General features: G+C 37.7%; 2 protein-coding genes across 2 annotated transcripts; both read right to left on the minus strand.

The window, feature by feature from the left end:
- Nucleotides 1–702: 702 nt before the first annotated feature.
- On the minus strand, nt 703–5,012 carry LOC111459329 (signal peptide peptidase-like 2). The gene is made up of 14 exons (XM_023102182.1): nt 4,496–5,012; nt 4,242–4,400; nt 4,027–4,138; nt 3,822–3,941; nt 2,954–3,105; nt 2,662–2,844; nt 2,490–2,524; nt 2,188–2,344; nt 2,031–2,084; nt 1,845–1,937; nt 1,622–1,764; nt 1,461–1,531; nt 1,290–1,373; nt 703–1,158 (listed from the first exon to the last, which is right to left on the minus strand). The coding sequence occupies exons 1-14, from the start codon at nt 4,643–4,645 to the stop codon at nt 1,049–1,051; spliced, it is 1,623 nt and encodes a 540-aa protein (XP_022957950.1). The 5' UTR covers nt 4,646–5,012; the 3' UTR covers nt 703–1,048.
- A 724-nt stretch (nt 5,013–5,736) lies between these two features.
- On the minus strand, nt 5,737–10,926 carry LOC111459690 (UDP-N-acetylmuramoyl-L-alanyl-D-glutamate--2,6-diaminopimelate ligase MurE homolog, chloroplastic). Its single transcript, XM_023102706.1, has 6 exons — nt 8,978–10,926; nt 8,506–8,622; nt 8,141–8,316; nt 7,299–7,444; nt 6,752–6,986; nt 5,737–6,031 (listed from the first exon to the last, which is right to left on the minus strand). The coding sequence occupies exons 1-5, from the start codon at nt 10,863–10,865 to the stop codon at nt 6,968–6,970; spliced, it is 2,346 nt and encodes a 781-aa protein (XP_022958474.1). The 5' UTR covers nt 10,866–10,926; the 3' UTR covers nt 5,737–6,031; nt 6,752–6,967.
- Between the last annotated feature and the right edge of the window lie 1,120 nt (nt 10,927–12,046).

The raw sequence follows: 12,046 nt of genomic DNA on the forward strand, positions 1-12,046 counted from the left end.
TCCCAAGTATCATCCTTCAACCACCTAATCTTTATTAAAACATTGAGTGAAAAATAAATAATTAAATAAACTCATTCCTTTTTTTAAAAAAATCATATATTATTAATAAGTTTAAATATATATTATATTTTACTAGTGGGTATTTTGTATTAGATTTCATTCCTAAAATGTTAAAAATTACCTCTTTTTAGTTAAAAATTTTTAACTTTGATTTTGAAAATAGGTTTACAAATAGTAGGCAAAGAAATTTATAAACTAAATTAGGCTTAATTAAAAAAAATCAAATTAGTTGTGATGTAACGATCAATGATTAATCAATATTCCAACAAATTAGTAAAAAGAAATTTGGAAGAAATAAAAAAAAAAAAAGTGAAGGTGGATTATTATCCTAAAAATGGAGAGAAGGGTAAAAAGGTAATTTTAGAAGAAAAAAAAGCCAAAGCGGGTGGGTGATGGTACAGCTTTTTGTTCCGTTAGCAAATAGAAAACGGTACGAAAATCAAAGCCACAAAAAAAAAAGACCAAATCGTGTGGCTGAGATCAACTGGCCGTTTTGTTATTTTTTTTTTCCTTTATTTTTTTAATCGATGATATATAACTTACCCACCATGTGGGCCCAACCTTTATTTATAATGGTTAAAGCTAAAGAGAAATGGTGAGTGGTTGACAACTCAGAGTCATTGGATGCCTCACTGCCATGTGGACTTGTGCCAACTCAGACCTATACATACATACATACATGCATTCATACATTCATACATACATACATACATATAATAAAGGCTATGTTAAATTCAAACTTCATACCGTAAAAATTAAAAGTTCATAGCCAAGTTGGCGTCAGATTTAACCACAAGTAATCACTATGAAGACTTGTAAAGCAACTGACCTTCAACACCAGCTCTTGCTTACTCTACACAGGCTGCCTTCCTTCATCACATTCCTAATATATATATATATATATATATATATATATACATACATACATATATGTGTATATATATATATGTATGTATGTTATGAACACTACATGAACAGTGTCTTCATTTTAATCTTCATTGATGAGAAGATGAGCATGAGGACACACCCTTTCTGGTTCTCCTTTTCTCCATAAAATCCCCAAATCTCCTCTCTTCTTCCCCAGTATCAAAAGGGTTCCTACATCAACACGTGTTTTGGTCTCGATTAATCATAGTGACGGGTTTTGTTTACTCGTTGATACCTAAGATGTTTCTATGAAAACATGAACATTGTGTTAATAATGATGTCGGGAGTATAAAGTTATTTACCGAGAGTAAACGGGACGATATAAAGCAGGGCGGGCTGGCCGTGGCCGTCCATCAGGTTCAAAGCTACATAGGTAATCAGAAGACCTGACAAAAGTTTCAAGAAACCTTTCAAAACATGAACCAAACATCAAGACATCAAGACATCAAGACATCATTCCTTCCCTTCATTACCTGATCCATAAGCAAGCATTGCTGGTAAGAAGTAACCAGCCCGGAGGGTCTTATTAGCCAACCAGTCATGCCTGTAAGGATATCCCAAGCCTTTGTTATGCAGAGGTTTTCACTAACAATTATGAAGTATGGGGATGTGATGAAGGCAACAAAGCTTAAACCTGAGAGAAAACGCTACTATAAGTCCAGGTAAAAGAATGTCACCAAATCCAATGATGCTATAACCACCCCACGGATCGAACATGCGTGGGATCTTTAGCAGCATCGGGATGCCGTCCTCTCCGCTTTTGTCGCCACGAGCTACCTGTTAAGGATTTTCAATGGCAGCAACTCAGTCAAGTAGTTCAGAACTGTTGTTCTTCTAGTCTATGACAGTGTACTTACCACAATCATCACACTTTCCTTGAACAACTTCTTAGAAACAAAGACCCAAAAGATATCATAGAGGAAGGCACAACTGAGAAGCACTGTTCCAACCTTGAAAACACTCAAACCCAACAATTAACTGCTAGAAAAGGACCATCATGTTCTTCAGATACATCTACATAGAACATAGTTCGAAGTCGCTACCTTGAGATTCGGTATACGAACTATTTGAAGAACTGTAATTATCAGTGCAATTCCCTGGTTAACAAAGCATTAAAACAAGAATTCAGCTTCTTACATTATTAGGGATCTTAATTTTCATATAATAGAGAAAAGGATCTTGCTGACACAATTATCTTACAAGTATGTCTTGACCAATCCAGGCAAACGGCGCACTCCGATAGATAGCCCAAACGACAGCAAATGCTACGCAGAATGGAGAAACCGCCATACTGAGGTATGAAACAGCTCCAAAGAATGGCACTTTGATGTATGGTTCTCCAATTTCCTTAAAGCATCTGCATGACCATATAGTATAAGGAAGAAAGCCTGATCATACAAAATTACTAAGATTGATATCAGCACCTAAATTGATCTATTTGCACATGTATCTGCTAAGAATTTACAAGTGTCAAATGCAGCAAGAGCACGATCAATTTTTACCTCGACAATACCGCAACCAAACAAGTTTGCAAGCCCTGTAGATCGAGCAAGATATAATGTTAATGGACGATGTTTGAGTATCTGATGGGAAGTTGCACGCCATCGACTTTTGCAAAACAAGAACATTGTTATGTTTATTGAATGTCTGATTATTAAGACCTTTGTGGCATACCTCTGCGCCTCCTATGCAGAAAAGGACTACTAAAAGCTCGATGAACCAGTACGACATGAGTTTGTAAAGCAAAATCAAAAAGCACGACGCAACGATGACAAACAGGACTGCCGATGCCATGTTGATATATACAACACCAGGGCTGTCCATTTCATCAGCATTTTGAATATCATCTGCACCATCCTACAAGAAATTGTAATTCATCAAGTATACATTTACAATTCGAAGAACGACACCTAAATGAACGATGAGGAAAAGGTTGCTAGAAGTCGCCAGAGACTAGTTGGGCTACCTTTAGTAGCTTGTCCTGCTCAATAGCTGCTTCTCTAGCACTCCAGGCAGACCAAAATGATGAACACAAGATTGTACCGACAGCCATCAACCATAAGAATACTTCAGCTATGTCAACTGGTGGTCGTTGTGGTGAGTATAGCTGAACAGACACTGCAGGGTCCAAAAACATTTTAAGGGACAAAAAAACTGATTTGCTCATTCAAATGGAAAGTAAAAATAAGCTCCAATAGACACGGAGTCCATAGCCTAAGCCCATCATTAGCAAATATTGTCCTCTTTGGATTTTCCCTTTTGGGCTTACTCTCAAAATTTTTAAAACGCGTCTACTAGGGAGAGGTTTGCACACCTTTGTAAAGAATATCTCGTTCTCCCCCCAATCGATGTGGTATCTCACAATCCACCCCCCTCCCCTCCCTTCGGGGCCCAGCATCCTCGCTAACACTCGTTCCCTTCTCCAATCGATGTTGGACCCCTCAATCCACCCCCTTTGGGAGCCCAGCGTCCTTGTTGGTACACTGTCTCGTGTCCATCCCCCTTCGAGGCTCAGCTTCCTCGCTAGCACATCGCCCGGTGTCTAGCTCTATATCATTTGTAACAGTCAAGCCCACTGCTAGCGGATATTGTCCTCTTTGGGTTTTCCCTTTCGGGCTTCCCCTCAAGGTTTTTAAAACGCTTCTACTAGGGATAAGTTTCCACACCTTTATAAAAAATGCTTCATTCTCCTCCCCAACCGATGTGGTATCTCACCAAAGTACATATATCCCGTAAACGATCACTTAACAATAAATATTAGTTAATGAAATGACAACCAATTGTGAGTAAAATTAGTGTTTTCTATGAAAGCAGAAAGTAAGGAGAAAGCTTACCTGAAGAATTACTGATTAGCATCTTCTCCAAGCTTGTACCAGCATCGTGAGGGAGCATGACAGCAGGTATATGTATATCTAGATCAGTCTCATCAGGATCACAAACCATCTTGTAAAGGTCTGAAAAGTCCAGAAGCACGTTAAAAACACATCAAATAGATTAAACATGATGCACTAGATCTTCATATTAAATATCATCACTTACCCTTTTGGTTATTAACTATCAGTATAGCTGAAGCACCAGCAGCTTCAGCAATATTTGCTTTTGTAGTAAATTTGCAGTGACCTCGATCAACCATGATTATATCTCCAGAAAGCTAACAAATAACAGGTTGCTTGCATGATTAAATAATGTGCATAAATTTTCAATGTTCATGCCACTAGAGGAAGGAAGAACATTATAATCACAAAATGAAGAACCTTGTCCTTTGGCACACTGCAACAATCACGGGGATTTGCAAGAACAAGGCGTGTTTGGTTTGCATTTTTCTCCTTTGAAACGATGGTAGCACCAAATCTAGCTCCAACACCCACAAATTCACTGGCTTCTATGCCATCGATCCAAGTTTGAACTTTAACCTAATTGGTGAAACCCAATCAAAATGTTAACAAATTTCCAGAAAACCCAGTAAAATTATGAAGCCGAAACAAGAAACAGGCCTTGGATATATTACCAGAATGAAGTCGTTCTCACAGCCAGGCTTTTTGGGAGACAAATCGTCATGATGAACAATATCCCCACCCAACACGTAAGAAGGAAAAATCAGCAGCAAAACCAGAGAGAATAAGGAAAACCCACCATGAAAATGCTTCTGTAAATCCATTGATTCTGATGTTCTCAGCAAAAAAGAAGTTCAAAAACAGTGATGGGTCTTCTTCTTTCTCTGCATCAGAAATCTCGAAACCCCAGAAAGGAGAAAAAAACAAATGGGTGGCTTCGCTCTGTTTCGAGTACACCCAAAACAGCAACAGAGCTCAGGATTGGATATAAAAATGGGGGAAAACGTAGAAATCAAAGCAACACTAGATTAATGATTTAAAGCAGACAATGCATCATAAAATAAAGAGCATCATGGATCCAATGGATTAAAGAAAAATGAAGAACTGGACATGTAGATGTGAAATGAGGACAAAATTAATGTCGTGTATGAATCTTTGCTCGTGCTTCTGTTTGAACTATTACTGGGTTTTTTTGAAGTAAACGGGGTTTCCGTTCGAACTACCATTGGAAACGGCGGGAACCTTTTTAACGACATAATTAGACAATAATCGTCTTTATCAATGTTTTCTTTGCAGATAAGGACCTCCACTTTCTAATAATTTCACTTCACTGCCCATTGTGTATTTTTCACTAATTACTAGGAAAAAAAATCTATAATTAGTATTTTTTTTTTTTTAGTTCTAGAGGATTAAAGCAAGAATATTTATGACCAAAAATAGATTTTTAGTGCAGGAAATATGAGTTAAAATTTGAACTTCTCCCCTAATAAATTAATACTTTGAGTTCAAAATCAACTTTTTTTTTTAACTATTTATTTAAATAGATTTCTTACAATAAATGCTAAATATAAAAATTTAAATTTACAATCTCGAGAGAGGATGCTAATGCTATTCATGTGGACGTATTTAATTTAAATTATATTTTAACCATAAAAATGAATAATTTTGTTAGTATTTTCATGCTATTAACATAGAATCCTCAATTTTCATAAACTTGTGAATGCACAAACATAGGTCAAATGTGAGAATTAAAAATTAAAAATAAAAATAAAAAAAAACCTGAATTTAAATAGAGATCTCTTTTTGATTTTATATTAAAAAGGAAACAAAATTGAAGGACCAACCTGCAAAACAGTATAGCAGTTGTATGTGAGGGTAGTGTAATTAAGAGAATAAAAGTGGCCCGTTTGGCAAATATAGGAAACTTGGTGGAAATTTAAGGAATTTGACCTCAGAAGCAAATTAACCAAAACTTGCTGAAAGTTCCTCGACATGAAGGACAGGGTGTGTTCCTGCCGTCAGACCAGCCATGTGGTTATGGCAAGGCAAACGTCGGTGCAACTATCCATCCTTCTAAATTTACAAAAGTACCCTCTATCACACATTCAAAATTCTGAAGGCAATGACCTAACGACCTACACACACAGATAACAGTTGATTACGAGCACTGATTCGGATTCTTCGCTTCCATCTCCAACTCGGGCACGCATCTGAACATGGAACAATTGAACAAGTTATTCAGTGTCATGTATGAAATGATCCAGTTAAGAAGATAAACTAATCCTCATGATGCTGAAAGATTTGAAAGGTTCAAGCCCCGAGTTGCAAACTAAAAAGTTGTGTGAAGCTGGCTAGCTTTGAGGTGGACAAAGCCCCAAAGAGAATAATGGAGGTGGGTAGCGAGCATAATGCCGACAAGTCGATAGCAATCAAATCACGAACCTCTACAATGATATGATATTATCCACTTTGAGCATAAGCTCTCGTGACTTTGTTTTTTGTTTCCCTAAAATGGCTCATGCCAGTGGAGATGCATTCCTTACTTATAAACCTATCATCAACCCCTTAATTAGTCGACGGGGAACTCCTATCCCAACAATCCTCAACAATGTTTGCCGGAACATAATCATTATGAGTACATAACATTTGTTCAAGCTCATTTCCTGTAGCTAAATGATATTCTACCCAGCAAACAGAGTTTCGAAGATTCGAGAGTCTATATGTACCTACATCATTTCTCGTCTAATTTCAAAATGTTATGTGGTTAATTATCATGTATACAATCTTCTACTTGTTCTTCATTTTACTAGCAAACTGTGTCAGCTTTTTTCTTATACTAGAACCACAAACAGTAAGACCAATGTAGCAGTTGACACCAGATATTTTTTCTCACAGCTATGATAAATTTGATTGCACAGAATTGTTCATACCGTTGCTGCTTATCCAACCGACGACCAGAGCAACAGCAAAAACATATGGAGTAATTATTCCCTCAATCTGACCAACCAAATGCAACGGCCCTTAAACTGCTCCTTGTAGATAAATCAATTGAATATATATTTGCAATAGCAATTCAATACTCCACCAGTAGCATTTTTGATCCGAGGCTAGCGTCCAGAATTTTCATTCCTTTATTGAACCTTGTATCAATGACTCTCTGGTAACCTGTAACACGATAGAAAACAAACAAAATAACATGATCAAAAACAAAATGACTAGTATCTGCATTTTATTGTTCTCGAATGAGAAGCCCCTTTTACTCTTCTTTTAGTCAGGTATATGCTCCTTAGTATTGAGGAGACGAAGAACTTAAACAGATTGTGATGGCTGCTTGTTAGTTAGCACTAATAGCAAGCAGTTATGAGCACGGGAAACAGATCACTCAATTATTTGCAAGTAATGAAGCACAACTAACCACTAAATGAGGAGTTCCAGAAAACATTCGACTAATATGAGTTTAAGATTCGCTCGACTTACCGCCATGGAAATTCACTTGTGTCAATTCCAGCTTGGTGAAGTTCATCAACATATTGCAATGCTTCTCTGCATTCTTCTCTATCATCAAAAAAGTCTTTTTTATCACCTTCAATTTGATATGTTTCATGGCCCTTGCCAGCAACCACCTATATAACAAGCGGTAAATGATAAAAATGATATCACATAATGCTCAAACGGAATTAACTATCAGGCCACAAACTCATTACAGCTCATAAATAAAAGAAATTACAAAAGGGGACTCAATTTTAAGTTGTCAGTACCTTATCTTTGAATCCCATAATTATGAAAGCAATTAGATAATATATTCATCCTACAACCAAATCCCCTTTTATCCATAATTTCTTTTCCAGGTCTTCTTTTTCTCACTGAAGTAATGTGCCATCATGTACACACTCCCCTTTAAATATAAAGGTAAGAATCTATCAGCGAAGAATCATTTATTTCTTAAGAATCTTAAGCCTTTTTTTATCTGTAAGTTAATGCATTTTAGCAGAATCATTCACTACAGCAGAGATTTTCAATAAAGCCATTTTTGGACGTCTAGGTGAGGCAATCTCTTGAAATCCTTTGGTAATGATTCTTTTTTTAATATACAAGACAATTGGACAGTTTTTTGCAATCCTATTGGCTAGTTGGGAGGTTAACTCCTCCACCCTTTTTGCTCTCGTCTTTTGTGAGAATAATACATTTATGTTGAGAAATTTGTGAAATTTTATATGAAGTCTGCAACTGTCGTTTGGCTCACTGAATGTTTTTCAGTCACCACTAAAATTCAGACATAAGACCTCCATACAAAAAGGGAAGGGGGTATGGTAACTTACAACCACGTCGCCTTCCTCACCCATTGCAACACCAGCACGTACAGCCACACGTCTAATATCATGCAAGAAAATCCTATGACCATTTGGAAGAGGCGGATAGTAATCATTTTCTCCATGCTTCAAGTAATCCTGCATAGTCCAGCCTATACCAGCTAACATATCATCCAAAATGTCCACTGATCAAATGAGAAATTTTTGTCAGTATAGGACCATCAAACATTTTCTATGGATGCAAATTATCAGGAAGAAGTCATGACAACTGCACGCGACCATGATATTCTTTACTTGATTGCGCATGCATCTCTACAAGCATTATGTAGGTAAAGGTGACTCTTGGTAACTACTGAAGTAGAAAGTTAACATACATGGATCTTCATTCCTTGGATTATCAGATGTCAGAATTGTAATGTCACTTTTATCGGTTGCAATCTTTGTCATCATGGGTCTTTTCCCCCTGTCATGCTCGCCACAGCATCCAAAAACTTCACAAACCAAATAAGAGAATTTTAGTCCAAAAAGAAACATATTCCACGATTATTTCCTGAGGCTATAACAATTCAGAGGTAGAATAATGGGAAAGAATGTGAACTTCAGGTAAAAAATAAAAAATAGATAAATAAAGTAAGACCTGGCTGCTTCTATGATAAATGCAGTAAGAGTGAAAAAAAAAATTTACATTGTCATACTATATGGGAGATGATTGTCTTTAGATCAAGCCTTTTGCAAAGAAAACAGAAGGAAAGGAACTCTAGTTAATTGTAAGTTGAGAAATCTAGCGCTACTAGACACAGTTCCTCACAAGATATGTGAAGGTAAATTAGGAACTAGGAAATATACCAGTGATAATCCTCCTGGGCCCAAGCTCCCTCACAGAATCAAGCAGTCGGGACAGGCCATCTGGAGTATGAGCATGATCAACAATTACACCAAATGCCTGCTCTTCATCAATCAGTTCAAATCTCCCTGGAACAGCATCAACCTCTTCAATACCTCTAACAATATCCTCTAATGGTGCTCCCACTGCAATCCCTACTGACACTGCTGCAAGAATATTGTATATGTTATGCTTTCCAAGCAACCCTGATGATATCTCCAATATGCCCTGGGGAGTGTGAACCAAAACCTGTGTCTCAAATAGTGACAATTCATACTTCAGGGGATGGACAGCAGCATTTTTGTTTTCCATGGCAAAGGTAACAACCGGCACGTCTGGATTTCCTTGACCTATGAAGAATGGTGCATTCGGATCGTCAATGTTAACAACTTTTCGATGTCGATCTGGATCCACCATCCTTCTAAATAGCTTGGCTTTGGCATCCCTATACTCCTCTTCAGACCCTTGAAAATCCAAATTTGACTCCGGAGTCAAATTTGTGAAAACCGCTATATCAAAGTCAACTTCATCACATCTGCCACGAGCAAGTTCAGCGGTTGAAACCTCCATTACAACCGCTTCAGTTCCATTATGAAGCATCTTCGCCATTAAGTTTTGGACCAAAATAGCATCCGGGGTTGTACTTGGCGCCTCCAACTTATTGTCCCCATGTAAATAATAGGCCACTGTACCTAACAACCCAGTTCTCAACCCCATTGCCTCATACATCCCCTTTATCAAGAAGGAAGTGCTGGTTTTACCATCTGTCCCTGTTACTCCTATCACAGCCATATTCTTTGACGGGTTCATGTAAAAAGAAGCAGCCAATGCAGGAAGAACTGAATTAGTATCCTCCACCATAACTAAAGCTTTACAGCCCAAAGTTTCTTCTATATCTATCTCCTTGCTAGCCACCACAGCCACTGCACCCCTCTTATCCGCCTCAGTTAAATACAAATGCCCATCAGTTTCCCTCCCAACACAACATACAAACAAGTCACCCGCGTTAACCATTCTTGAGTCATGTTGAATGCCAGTTATTTCTATCTCTAAATTGCCAAAAACAGAAACTGGAACGACCTTACTTTCATCCAAGAGCTCAGCTAAAGTCATTTTGAACTTGGGTTCCACAATTCTAGTCTTAACTTTTCCATAGCTATCAAAATCCACATCAAAAGAATTAAAAGAAGATAGTTCATCCGAACCATGTAATTCCCTTGCATCGTCATCCAAATTCCCCGGCCCCTCTTCATCCTCGTCCTTGTCCTCATTCTCGTCCTCCGAAATCTCCGTAAGCCCCTGGAGCTCGTTAATTTCCTCCAAGTCCACGACCTCCTCGGTCTCCAACTCATCAATGCCCTCAAGAATATCTTTATCAATCGCCTTTTCTTTCTTTGGGTTAGGCTTGAGAAGTCCCTGCTTCACGAATTCCTTCCGCTTCATAGCAATAGCTTTGTCAATTTCACCGAACAAATCATCTCCAGAGCTCTCCGAGTTCAAATATTCAGCATTATCGGGAGCATCCTCGACGTCAGCAATGGCCGACAGATAAGTAGACTGATGCTTCTTGAAATCCTCCTCCTGAATCTTTTTCGCACGAGCAGCTTGGCGGTATATCTGTTGAAACTTCGAAACTCCATGGCCGGCATCTTCCGGAGCTTCCGGAGGGTCGTCGTCGGCCGGGTTCGGATAGAACTTTCCGTCCGGCCCGATGGCGGAAGGAACTACTGAGGGTCGGAGAATTCGAATGGTGGGAAGATATTGGCGGCGAAATTGAGGTCTTAGACATGGAATATTAGGACGAGGAGATAGAATGAGGGGAAACTGAAGAAAAGTGAAGGTTGAAGCCATTGAAATGGAGATTTTCCAGACCCAAGTCTTAGCGGCAAGTAGCAGCAGTTCCGACGGGGACGGAGGTTTGAAGCGGATAACGATTTGAATGTTGGAAACGACACCGTTTTGGTGAATGTTGAAGTGGGCCGTTGCTGCTATTGGGCTTTTTTGTGATCCATTTGTCACTTAGCAAACATTTGGACCTCCTTCGTAAATTTGGGCCTTTTATAAATAGGTAGCTTCTCCATTAATAACTTCTTTTTTTTTTTTAATCAAACTATTTAAAATTAATATTTTATTCATTAAATTATTCTAAAATTAACTCCTCAATTAGTATACATATCATTCATCAAAAGTTTAGAGGTTTAAAAAAAAATTACATGTTGAAAGACACAATGTCTTATTGTAATATTTTAATTAAAATGAATTACACCGACTACCTATCTTTTTACAATTATATACTCCGTCATTAAATAAGTTATAGCCTATTTAGTATGCAATAATGTTTCACTGGTGTATCACGTTCTAGTAGTCAAATCTAGTAAAAAATATTAATAGTTATGGTCCAAGAATCCCACTTTTAGTTTCCTTCCATTTACAGCTTCTTGACCTACCGCTAGGCCATCGTTCATATCAAATTTCCTGCCCTCTTGAGGAAACGATAAGTAATCAACAAACTAGAGAAATATTCAAACGAGTAAATACTTATAGAAATGTTGAAAAAAAAATTATTGTAAGTAACTTGTCTCTCGTGTTTTTAGAGTTCAATCAAATCAACCACCGACTCCACAAATTATTCGCCAACTTCGCCCACTTGAATTTTAGATTTTTTATTTAATGATGTTTAAAAATAATAATGTGATATAGATAGTAGAGATTAAATAAATTTTATTAATAATGTGATTTTTTTTTTATTCTTTTAGAATTAAAATTGTATTATTGTTGTAGTAGCAATCCCCAGGAAATGGGGCAATCCCATTGAAGAAGGGAATGGAATCTTGTCGTTGGCATTTATTTGGTCATTAAAGATCGCTCACTCTACCAACTACTAACCTAACACGTTCCTCTTCTCTTGCCATGTCCCCAAGCCAAGAACTCAACAAAGACCTTCGAGCCACACACCCCCCTTTTTTAGCTGGAGCCATGTGCATTTGTTTTCGAAGCGAGTACGCAAACCTGGGACAACATGGAGACAAAGA

The sequence above is a fragment of the Cucurbita moschata genome, unplaced genomic scaffold (genome assembly GCF_002738365.1).
Source record: "Cucurbita moschata cultivar Rifu unplaced genomic scaffold, Cmos_1.0 Cmo_Scf00022, whole genome shotgun sequence".
In the NCBI taxonomy this organism is placed as follows: domain Eukaryota; kingdom Viridiplantae; phylum Streptophyta; class Magnoliopsida; order Cucurbitales; family Cucurbitaceae; genus Cucurbita; species Cucurbita moschata.

What these genes read in the sequence shown, in the direction of transcription:
- LOC111459329 (XM_023102182.1), bottom strand. Translation starts at nt 4,645, where the DNA reads ATGGATTTACAGAAGCATTTTCATGGTGGGTTTTCCTTATTCTCTCTG. An exon ending in GTGAGAACGACTTCATTCTG is followed by an intron (nt 4,401 to 4,495) that starts GTAATATATCCA and finishes TTCACCAATTAG; the next exon opens with GTTAAAGTTCAAACTTGGAT. An exon ending in TATCGTCCCGTTTACTCTCG is followed by an intron (nt 1,159 to 1,289) that starts GTAAATAACTTT and finishes GTGTTGATGTAG; the next exon opens with GAACCCTTTTGATACTGGGG.
- LOC111459690 (XM_023102706.1), bottom strand. Translation starts at nt 10,865, where the DNA reads ATGGCTTCAACCTTCACTTTTCTTCAGTTTCCCCTCATTCTATCTCCT. An exon ending in TCCAAGGAATGAAGATCCAT is followed by an intron (nt 8,317 to 8,505) that starts GTATGTTAACTT and finishes TCATTTGATCAG; the next exon opens with TGGACATTTTGGATGATATG. An exon ending in GTGAGGAAGGCGACGTGGTT is followed by an intron (nt 7,445 to 8,140) that starts GTAAGTTACCAT and finishes CTTGTTATATAG; the next exon opens with GTGGTTGCTGGCAAGGGCCA.